This window comes from Hemibagrus wyckioides, linkage group LG02, assembly GCF_019097595.1.
Source record: "Hemibagrus wyckioides isolate EC202008001 linkage group LG02, SWU_Hwy_1.0, whole genome shotgun sequence".
Taxonomy (NCBI): Eukaryota; Metazoa; Chordata; class Actinopteri; order Siluriformes; family Bagridae; genus Hemibagrus; species Hemibagrus wyckioides.
The window spans coordinates 17,919,307-17,931,778 of NC_080711.1; the positions used below are offsets into that span (position 1 = coordinate 17,919,307).

Consider the following 12,472-nt stretch of genomic DNA (forward strand, 5'->3'; position numbering starts at 1 on the left):
CACACACACACACTCACACACACACACACACCAGAGCTCATACAACACTGAGCGATTCCAAGTACTTCAGTGATATTATTTTGAATTTAAGAGGATGAAGTATTTTAACAAAATAAAACAAAGTGCTATAAACACACCGGTCAGCCACAACACTGATTATCTCATCACAGTGGCGCCTTTCACATTGTGGGATATATTAGGCACTAAGTGATTATTAACGTCTCAAATGATGTGTTGATGTGTTGTAAGAAGGAAAAATGTATATAAGTAAGTATAAGATTCTGACATTACCAATAGGCAAATTATTATGGTTAGACAACTGGGTCTGGACGTCTTAAAAACAGCAGGTCTTTGTGGAGTGTTCCCTGTAATCCAGGGCTATCCAGTCTTATCCGGAAAAGGCCGGTGTGGGTGCAGGTTTTCATTAAAGCCGAACAGAAGCCACACCTGAGTCTACTGAAAGCCAACTGATCTGATTAAACAGGTGGAATCAGATGTGGTGTCTGCTTGGTTGGAATGAAAAATTGCACTAACAAGGCCCTTTGTAGATAAGACTGAACAACCAGTCTGTACACAGTGGTCAGTGCGTGGGGAGTGAAGGCTAGGAAGGTGGAGACGGAGACAAAAGTAACTTCAACTAAAGGAAATGCTCTTGCTAGGGAGCTAGTGTTCAAATATATTACTGTTAGCTTTGCAGAGAACCAGACAGCAGATTAAATGTCATTAATCATGTGGTTTATTGGAATATAATCAGTTCTGTTATGTTATATTACATTTATGCAAACTGAACTCCATGCAATTTTTTTTCATTTCCCAGAGTACAGCAGCTAGAGGAGGAGAACACTGAGATGAAGGTGAACGTTTGCAGATTGAAGTCTCAGACTGAAAAACTGGACCAGGTGAGTGACATTATCACTCTGATCATTAGTACAGTCATAACATAATATAATGACCAGTTCCTTCATTACCATCACTACAGTTTTATTCGAAAACATTTTATAATGACCTGAATCTTCAGTATAAATCGTCATGATCATTAGCCGCCCATTCATCGTGTCTGCCTGTGTTACAGGAGAAACAGCGCATGACTGATAAACTGGAAGACACGAGTCTGCGTCTAAAGGACGAGATGGATCTGTATAAGAAGATGATGGACAAACTGTGGCAGAACAGACACGAATTTCAGAAAGAACGAGAGGCCATGCAGGAAGTGAGACGCTGACATTTAATGATCAAATTCTAATCCTTGAATATATCTCCATTGTCCAGCAGTCCATTCATTTCTAAAAAGAAGCTATCACGATTCAGCTGGGGGGTGGGGGGTGGAATGCAGGTACTCTTATAATAAGAAACAGTAGATAAATTTGACTAAATTCACACCATTTTAACTTGTCTGAAGTTTTACTTTCACTGAGAATTATGTTACTTTAGCATACATGTGGCGTGATCTTGACTGTGACGGCGACGTTAAATTCTCCACTCAGGAAGTGTTGGTTTATTTCTGTAACAGTATAGCTTAGGCATTTGCTCCAGCTGGCAAATCACAGTGTTTATATAACTGCACTTGTTTTATTATATACATTAGCATTTCTATAGTAACAACTGATTCAGAGGAACGTATATATACATATTTATAACATTAACAGCATGAAACATTAAGGCATTGCTATGGTGAGACTGTCTGTAAGGAGATGTCGAACATATACATCATTAGTCATTAAGAAATTAGTCTGCATTTAATTTAGGGTAAAGCTCCTTGTTTGAGTTTTCTGCCATAGAGGAAGTTTTTAGGATGAAGGTGTAGCACAGTCTGGAAGTTTCAGGAATTAGGAAACTGGAGGTAGGACCTATCCTTACCACTTTCATTGGCTCCACCCTCTTGACCATGCCCCTTACTTCCACAGAAGGACTTTGTTCTTTTGTGGTTTCTCAGTTAGGTAACAAGCAGCATTTATTCCTCTTAGTAGCTTCAAGCTATATAATATAAAGTGTAAAATGCTTAATGTAACTCTTAACAGATAAACATATGACATCTTGTGCTTAATATAGTAAAACACTTTTTAAAAAAAACACGCCAAGTGCTACCAGTCCACAGCAGATACACACGTGTCAGAAACATCTAGCAACTTCCATGCAGCAGTAAACAACATGCATGAAATGTCAGGTGAAAAATCTCTCCAGGGTAATTTACATTACTCTTCTAACAGTTGATGTGATCTCTTAATGACTAATATTTTCTCCTCAGTTTTTGTGCATGCCTCATTTTTCCTTGTGTCTATGTGTGTGTAGCTGATAGAGGACCTGCGCCGGGAGCTGGAGCATCTGCAGATGTTCAAGTTAGAAACGGAGAAACCTGGGCGTGGTAGAAATTCCTTGTCTGAATTCAGCTCTCGAACACGCGAGATTGAGCTCGAGCATGAAGTCAAACGCCTGAGACAGGTAGAAAAACTGTGTCTCTTTAATATGTCACACTGCTGTTTTGCCAGATGTGTTGTTCCAACATTAATGCCATTGGTGGAAGAACCTAATCACGTCTATCTTGTAGGATGATATTTTACCATCTCTCATTTTATTCTGACAGGAAAACCATAAACTGCGGGACCAGAACGACGATCTGAATGGACAGATTCTCAGTCTGAGTCTGTATGAGGCAAAAAACCTCTTTGCTTGCCACACTAAAGCACAGAGTCTCGCCACTGAGATTGACAACGCATCCAGAGACGAGGTAATCTGCTGTCTGTCACATGGGACCATCAACACTATTACATACACTGATCAGGCATAACATTATGACCACCTGGCTAATATTGTGTTGGTCCTCCTTTTGCTGTCAACACAGCCCTGACCCACTGAGGCATAGACTCCACTAGATCTGTGAAAATGTGCTGTGGTATCTGGCACCAAGATGTTAGCAGCACATCCATTAAGTCCTGTAAGTTGTGAGGTGAGGCCTCTATAGATTGAGATCTGGGGAATTTGGAGGCCAAGTCAACACCTCAAACTCATTGTTGTACTCATCAAACCATTCCTGAACCATTTTTGCTTTGTGGCATGGCGCATTGTCATGCTGAAAGAGGTCCCAGCCATCAGGGAATACCGTTTCCATGAAAGGGTGTAACAATGCTTAGGTAGGTTGTACGTGTCAAAGTAACATCCAGCTGGTTGTCCACTGTTCCTTCCTTGGACCACTTTTGATAGATACTGACCACTGCAGACCAGAAACACCCCACAAGAGCTGTGGTTTTGGAGATGCTCTGATCCAGTGGTCTAGCCATCACAATTTAGCCCTTGTCAAACTCACTCAAATCCTTACACTTGCCCATTTTTCCTGCTTCTAACACATCAACTTTGAGGACAAAATGTTCACTTGCTGCCTCTAATATATCCCACCCACTAACAGGTACCATGATGAGGAGATCATCAGTCTTATTCACGTCACCTGTCACTGGTCATAATGTTATGGCTGATTAGTGTACATACAGCATGGTACAGAAGTCTGAAACTATTTGAAAGGTTACATAAACAGTTTTAGTACTTTAAAGATTTTTCAACCAAACAAATATCTTGGATATTCAAGATTTCAAGCAATCACTATTGAAACTTAAAATTTGTGACAATGTACATGCCTCTTATCGTTCTTTTGAAGCACATGTTCAGGCGACTTTGATGGATTTATTGGGTTTTACACAAATTTGTGTAGTCCATGTCAGCTTGAGTGAGCGCTGTCATTAAAAAGGAGACTTCCCAATTATGAAATCCCTGAAAATATTTCTAAGCTTTTTTACATTTCACTCAGGTTATTACTGACTCTACAATTTGTAATGAAAGCTTTGTATTAAATTTTTACTTGTGGTTTTTTGGTCCTCACTGTAGGTTTTAATGGATCTGAATAAGTGGAGCCTAAAACAAAACCAAATATTTCTTAGCATCATTTGACATTTTAAAAAATGACTACCTTTTTTAGTATGCCTGGTTTTATTTGAAGACATTTTTGTACTCATAAGCTTCTCATCCTGCAGTTGGTCGAGGCTCTGAAGGAACAAGAGGAAATCAACTTCCGGCTCCGTCAGTACATGGATAAGATCATCCTGGCTATACTGGACCACAATCCCTCCATCCTGGAAATCAAGCACTAGATCCGTCCTGATGTAGTAAAGGTTGGCAGTTTGTGCCACCTTGTGGCTGGGGGAGTGAGACACCTCACTCCACATCTGGATCAGGAGAAAAAACTGATACATCTAGAATATAATGTAAAATATATTCTCCATTGTACATTCAATTTTGTGTACACACACTTCACTGTCTCGATCGTTTCACTTACCTCACACAGTGTAGTTCTTCATTAAAGTCAGTCCAGGATGGTTTCTTGTTATTGGCTAAAAGTAGGATAAAATATAAGACTAGTACCACTAACAGCTTCTGCTTCTACATCGCAGAGCAGCTGCTGATGTCAGAATGCAGTGGCCACAAATTTAACTTCCAGTTTACATGAAACTGGTTAGTTCATGTCTCTGATCAGACAGAACCAAACGAACCAATATTTTTCATAATTGTCTATCAAACTGCAGAACCTGCTTCTTACTGCAGTCTTGAGTTTTATTACATCAGTATACACAGGTGTGTGAAGTCTGGATCTAATCCCTGTAGATGAACTCAGTGCACCTCTAGAACACTGCTCTGAAAAATGTCACGTTACAGAAGAAATGTGATGTATCTCATCGTCTGATTGAGGTTTTACGAGTTTTATTAAGATCTGTTGTAAAACGTATAGAAATGAGTCCACTTTTAAGTAAAAATATATCGAAATTATTCACAAAAGCAACACATCATTGTGCTAGAGGAACAAAATGAGCCATAATCAGTTATTAGACATTACTATTATTACTATTAGACAGGGTTCTTTGTGTCTTATGCCCGATAAGAAAGGTTTAGACCCCTGATATAACTGCACATGCCTCTGTGTGTGTGTGTGTGTGTGTGTGAGTGAGTGAGTGTGTGATGGATTATATTTCTTTTCTGTGGCAATAAGCAAATGCTGAAGGTTCACTATCGTCCTTTAGCTGGAGTCCATAAAAACCTTGATGTTCATAATGAATACTAGCAAGAATACCGTATGACACAATACAATAAAATAATGTAAAATTAAAATTAAATTAAATAACATTATTGTCTCCAACAATCTTGGATATTATTATTATTATTATTATTATTATTATTATTATTATTATTATTATTATTATTATTATTATGATTGTCGTTGTGGTTTTGTTAAATATTAATAATAATAATAATAATAATAATAATAATATGCATTAAACAAGTTTCCAAGGTGATTAAAAAACTAAAACAAATACATAAAATAAAAAAAAGTCATAGAATAAAAGTGCCAGATTTTAAAAATGAAAGAGGAAACCAACCGAAGCACATGCTAAGTGGCTAAGTGACAGAATCTCACTCACCGAGCAATAGCCGTGTATAGATATATAAAAATGCAACCACCTCACTTTTAAGTATTGTTGACAGTATTGTCGGAACATTAGTTCCGACTCACTTAGCTGCTGTAGTGAAGCGCAAACAGCTTCGTGTCTCACATACGCTGCTTGTCTTGTCATGTTAGTGTTAGCTGAGTGTCTGATTGCTGCCAGCTGACAAACATGAAGAAGTCACTAACCCCCGATTCGACTTCACTTCTAGTTGCCTTGGTTTTTAATGCCGTGTTTATCTATGAGACTTTTTTTTTTTGTGTGTGTGATGGTTGATGTGCGTCATGTTTCTGAAGCATCAGATACCTAGCATACATTTCCACGGTGCTAATCAAAGTAGCTGAGAAATATTTCCACACCTATTCTTCCTCAGTCAGTGCCAGCATTCAGTTTGCCAATTGTACACATTAACAGTGCACATGCTCCTTTAAGATCTTCAAAATTGTTGAAAAATGATGCCGTTGGTGCGACAGGAGAAGTTTCAAAATTGTACTTGTTTCGTCAAACTGGTGATCGGCACATAACTACACTTTTGCACAAAGCAGGTTTGTTTACAGGTTTACAGCATGCTGTGTGTCTGCAAGCGGATACTGGATACATTGGTCTTTATTTTGAGAGAGAAAAATATAAATTATACGACAGATTATTTTCGTACAAATGGATGTGTAACAGATGTTGAACCCCTAAAACAGCAACCAAACATATTTTTCTAATCCTCTAATCCATTTTTTCGAAAAATGTCAGGCCTACATGGTTGCTGTTATAAAAGTTTAATAAGAATATTAATTATGGATGAAATGTAGTGTTTGGGGACAGAGACACAGAGACGTGTAAACGTACATTAGGCTGTTTAACACCTTTGTTACACACCTAGAGCACTCTTATTCCTGCTAATAAGCAGCAATTACACTTCAATAAGAAGTCAGGGGAAGCTGTGTGTCGGGTGTCAAATAAAGACTAATCGACCTTCCAGCAATAAAATTTTTTTAATTTATTTATGGGGTTTAGATGTGTCCAGGACAGCTGATAGATGTTACTTGACTCTGCTTGTGTGCTAGCAACCTAGCACAGTATGACTCGCTAGCTGTGGAACTCAACGTAAACTGACTTTCCTGCACATTTCGTCCTTTTTGCTTTACATGTACATGGTCTTGTAAGAAGAGAAGTGTGTTCTATTATACAGGGTAGCTTTAAGTGGACTGCCTTCAGCATGGTTGTATATATATTTGTTCCGATTGGTCACACGTCTCAAGCTACGTTCACACATGCAGCGAGTTTAGCGCCACAAGTGACTGTACTATGAAGTAGTACTGGTTGCCATGGCAATAACATTTATCAGTGCGTGGCACATTCCTCTTGGCTATTAATCTGTTTTCTTGTCGCTAAAACGAACCATTCTGGAGGGAGATTTGGTTTGTGTATAAAATTCAGCAATGTTTAGCTGCATCATATCATACGAGATGAAGGAGAAGCAGTATGTGCTCTTTGCTACAGATCACATGCGCTCCACTGTCTTTACTCCCATTGGTAGTCGATGCGCTGTCCAAGTTGATCCAAATTTGCATAAAGTTCTACTTTGATCAGCTTGGCTCATCGCTGGAAACGCCCACTTTTAATCCAGTCACCAATGATCGCTGTTGCTCTTGTCACCAGAAGTTGTGAAAATGAACGCTCGCTGAGTGGGTGAACGTAGCATCACTGAGGCGTCTCGTGCCTGTTAAACTGACTGACTCGAGCGCTGTGCTATTTGATTACACCCATCGTTCGTGATGTAGATATTTGAAATCTCTCACTACTCACATTTGTATACAGCGACGTTCGAAAAAGCAAGTCAGTGGAATCGCCCGTCTGTTTATAGCATCTCTAGAACAATAAACTAGCATTTTAGTGAATATGCTAACCCGTAAGCCAATGTTATAATCAACAATGTAAAACACAAGTGTATTTATAGTTCAACTAAATCAAACCTCACATAAAGAAGCATTCAGTTCTCGCTTGTCCTAGTCGTCAGAGTGAGGCTACTGTGATTGAAGGCAAGCTAGAACAGTGCAGTTGTGTACGCCTTTTAAAAAAAATAAAAAATAAATAAAAATTAAAAAATGGGCGTGTCCCTTTTGGTAAGATGAATATACTATACAATCAAAAAGTGCTCTCACTGTAAATGCCATGAATGTATCACCTCTGTTTTTTTTAACCACTGTGTACCTTTGGTTTATTTTTTATTTATATATTAAAATGTTACGTGAATGACAGTATTGCAGATGACTGTGTAGTCCACATTACTGCTGTACACAGAAACGCACACTATTGCACAAATCGCATGTAATTAGCCTGGTTTTTGTTCGTGCTTCTATTTCTGTCTTTTATTAAGGTTTGTTTTTAATAGGAACTTTTTTTTGTATATACATATACCAGTCCCTCCAGGGTTGGACAGATGTTTTTTGTGATTGTTGTGGCCAAAGATGCTTAATTTGCTGCCATGTTTTATTTCTTTTCTTTTTTTTTTCAAATATTTTCTTTCTTTCTTTTTTTTTTGTGGAAAACTACACAAATGGGTGAAATCACAAGCACAGGATTCTTTTAAACTCCTTCCAGTGAAGACACGTATGTAATGACTTTCTATGATAGCTGATAGCTAGTTACTCATGTTTGACGAGCATGAATCGAAGACAGCTTGAAAAATTCTTTTTCAATGTTTATTTAATTATTTTTTTCACATTTATATTTTATGTTATTTTCTGAAATCCTGGAGGGACTGATATACTGTATACGTCTTTCGCTAATTTGCATTGCAGCATTGTTGTAAACTGTACAGTTTGTATTTATGTAACACACACACACACACACACACACACAAACACACATTAGCTAAAAAGCAAATCATGTTTTTATTTTTGTTCTATTTTTTTTAACAGTTTTAGCAAGCAGACATTTTCATTAGTGTGTGTGTGTGTGTGTGTGTGTGTGTGTGTGTGTTTAGGCTGATCTATACAGCAAAGAGAATTTTGTATCTATAGCTGAATCCTCATATATTAAGGTGAAAAAAAGTGCTGTCATTGACTGAACTTATGTTAGGCACTTAGTGATAACGTCTCATCAGAACGTCACGTTAGATATTTTGCGCAAATATTTAAAAGTCCAGTGTTTGCACTAATAACTCAGCACATAGATTAATACAGGTCATTTTGTTTGTTTTGTTTGTTTTTGTAAATGACAAAACAAAACACACTTTCACTAACTGATCATTTTAGCAGTGTTTGTTTTTTTGTACGGATTTGATAGATGCTTTCTCACCCCACACAGGCTCAAGTTTTTGTTATATAAAAAAGAAGAAAATAAAATAAATCAATGTTAATGATCTAGTGACAAACTGCAAATGGAAAACTGTAATAAAAGCATTTGCATTGGCATGATTTGGCATTTTAATTGGGTTGATGCTTGTTTTTTTTTTTGGACGAATGGACATTGTTGCAAAGCAGTTTTACAGAAAAATTTAGAATATAAATTATATATGATAAATTTAAATTTATCCCTAATGAGCTAGCCAGAGGTGATGGTGGGAATAAAGGAAAAACTCCCTGAGATGATGAAGAAGAATCCTTGAGAGTATCCAGACTCCAAAGGGAACCCATCTTCATCTGGGTGACACCAGAGAGCGTGATTATAAATCATTTCTCCTTGATAACTGTGTATTATATAGCCACATGTGTAACCTGGAGCTTTTAAGCAACTTGATGCATTGATGAATTGATGAATCTTTTATAAATAGCTGCTTAATAGGAACTTAAACATTTCAGCTCAAATGCATCATAGTTTTAAAATGAATTGATTTGTATATCTGCAAGTGAGGATTTTGTTGGCTGTGTCTTCTTCAGCATCGTATTTCAGTTAAATAAATGTGAGAAAAGGAATTCTCTTATCTAGGTGAAAGTCAAGTGACGATCAGTGCTGTAATGTTTAAAGCTTACATTAGGTGGCGCTGCTGAAATATGATTCTCTTCTCTCTCTCACGCACGCACACATTTATCACTAGGAACAACATATCTAACAGAAATGATCAGTATCTTAAATAACAATACACAGATGATAATGATCTTCATTACACTACAGCGCTGTTGAATGCTGCATTCTGATTGGTCAGAAGGTGTTGAGTTGTTGTCTATAACAGCAGCTCTGACTGCAAGGTTTATATTAACGTGCTCATATAAAATACTTAGTCATATTTCTAATACAGTGGATATAAAAAAAAAATAATTTCAACAAACCCCTGTTTGGGTGGTTGGAGGTTTTGGTGGAATGTTTTTCCCACATTTAATGTGATACAGCGTCCAACAAAATTCGAGTGAGAAACATTTTAGGGAAATAAAAAGTGTTGTATAAATGTGCACACCCTTTAAATAATACTTTGTGAAAGCACCTTTTGCTTGTAATACAGCACTGAGACTCATCAAGTCTTTCCATGGGTTTTTGATAAGATTAGATCTGAGCTCTTTCCAAAAACGCTGATCTCCTTTTTCCCGAATTCATTCCTTTCTTGACTTGTGTTTGTGCTTTGAGTCCTTATCATGCTGGAAATTCTTCTTTATCTTTAGTTGTCTAACAGATTCCTGCGAGTATTTGTGGCAAACTAGATTGGTATTTGTATTTCATTCAATGACATTATTATCTGTTTGCCACTTTTAACAACGGATATAGTGACAAAGCAGATTTACAGAGGATATAAAATAATACTTACAATTTATTCCTAAAAAGCAATCCAAACCTGACCATGACTAGACCCCTAGCCTTATAGCATAATGCTGGCACCACCATGCTTCACTCTTCTTGGGCTAAGAAGCTCTCTTGTTTTTGAACCAAACATGTCGTTTAGAATTCTGCCCAAAAAGTTCTCTCAGAATTCCAAATGAAGCCAAAACAATGTCAAGGAAGTCCAAGAGAAACAGCTTTTTCTTTGGGGTTAATCACAGTCACTTCACTGATGACAGGATTTTGAATGTGATTGGTTTATTTTGGGTAAAGTCATGTTAACCCTATTATAACAGGGTGTGCCCATTCATGCAATCAGAATATTGTAGGTTTTTAAAAAAATGTTGTGTCTCCAAAACATTTGATTTTCACCTGAAGAATAAACCTGTATTTTTGCCAAATATAACATTACAGCACAGTGAAATTCTTTCTTCATTATCCCATCTGAAAGTTGGGGTCAAAGCACAGAGTCAGCCATGATACATCATCTGGAGCAGATAAGATTAATTAAAATAGTAATAATGTTATTGACACGGTGAGGTTTTCTGTGAGGAGGTGTTTGGTTTGTGTTTTTGCTGATTAACACAGTAGATCATAATTTAAGTGCACTCTCAGATTGTCTATCTGGGGGATTAACTGAATAACTGGACCTTCATGCTGCTGCACTTCTGTAGGGTTTTGATATTGCTAATAGGGAACTAAGATACTGTTCCTATCTGCCTATAATGTGAACTTTTTGCATGTAGCATTTACATCTAACAGGAAATTTATTAGAAATTCAACAAGCTCTGTCACACCACCCACTCCAATCCCTGTGAAACAACTACCCCCCATCCCCGTCCCCATACCACCCCCCTCCTCCACATTTAGGTGTTTTTGTCAAGGATTTAAATCTCTTTTTATTTATTTTTTTATTTATTTATTTATTTATTTATTTATTTATTTATTTATTTATTTTTGCTGTAAGCAAGAACACAAATGCCAGAATCTGTTTCTGTTTTCAAGTTTGGACTGCAAAACGGATCACAGCCAAATGTCATTCCTTTCCATCCAACCGGAGAAGCAAAACACACAAAAACCTCCTGTAGAGTGCTCTTGCTCTACTTTTAGCCAAAAGAGACCAGGACTAAATCTTTTAATTCTTAAAAATGATCTGAAATTGATTTGAAGGTGAAAAAAAATGGAAAGATGCAACAGGTGTGTGTGTGTGTGTTGCAGGTGCACAGATGTAAGCGGAAATAATAAATAATCTACTAGGTAATTAACATAAAAAATGTAAATAAATGCTTCAGGTTTACAAAAAAACCCCACATTTATGGTCGTTTGAACATGTATGCTCCTGCTTAGATTGAATGAAAGATAATTCTGTCATGTTAATTCAAGCACAGTCTGAGCACTGATAGTAAAAAAAAATAAAAGTATAATAAAAGTATTAAAAAAAATTGAGGAAGAAAAATCAGCCTTGCTTAATGTTTTCACATGGGCTAAAATTCCCCAACACGTTTCTATGAGTCATCATATGGGAAAAGAGAGAGTGCTGGAGCGATGCCTGGTCAGAATGGAGTTCCCCTTCACACACGCGCACACACACACACACACACACACACACACACACACACAGAGAGAGACAAAGGCACTACAGACTGTGCAGAAGGAAATCAACAGAGCAGAGAGAACATTATTAACTGCAGTCCAGAATCAGATGACGTTTGGCTTTGCCGTGTAAACCCCGGAGGCGCAGTAACAAAATCGAGCTGACATTTGAGGTGTCACCACTTCGCTGCAGGCTTAAACAAGCGCACTACTTTCAGAGTGTCTACCATGCATGTGTGTGAAGCAGTGAAGTCATGCTGCCTCATGGAGGGCTGCCGTTCAAGCCCGAGACCTCAAGACAAATAAAGGAGCATGTTTTTATAGCAGTGAGCTGAGCTGCATCGTCGATTTTAAACGAACCAGCATGAATTATCCTGTAGACTCCACTGAGCTCTCGAAGTGTCAAAATAAATCACAATTGCTGTTTTGAAACATTTTGGAAGTATCTCTTGGCCCAAAAAGTTGAACAAATTGCCTTCATTTTAGCTGTCATACTTGTGCCAGCCTGACATTAACTGGGAAGAAAAATTGTAGTTTTAAATCATTTAATTGAGAAGAAAAAAACCTGCTCACTCAGCCTAACTGGCCTCTCTATTGTTACAACACACACTGCCATCAGAGCATGTTCGCCAAATATAGATAGCTCAAAA

At 37.5% G+C, this 12,472-nt stretch overlaps 1 protein-coding gene across 2 annotated transcripts in view; it reads left to right on the top strand.

Moving 5' to 3' along the window:
* rab11fip4a (RAB11 family interacting protein 4 (class II) a) overlaps positions 1-8,893 on the top strand; it is a 49,477-nt gene extending 40,584 nt beyond the window's left edge. For both annotated transcript variants that reach the window (XM_058403651.1, XM_058403662.1), the window contains 5 exons: positions 818-899; positions 1,073-1,210; positions 2,290-2,439; positions 2,582-2,725; positions 4,020-8,893. In XM_058403651.1, the coding sequence (XP_058259634.1) occupies positions 818-899; positions 1,073-1,210; positions 2,290-2,439; positions 2,582-2,725; positions 4,020-4,136 (631 nt within the window). In that variant the 3' untranslated portion in view covers positions 4,137-8,893. The remainder of the gene's footprint in view (positions 1-817; positions 900-1,072; positions 1,211-2,289; positions 2,440-2,581; positions 2,726-4,019) is intronic.
* The last annotated feature ends 3,579 nt before the right edge of the window (positions 8,894-12,472 follow it).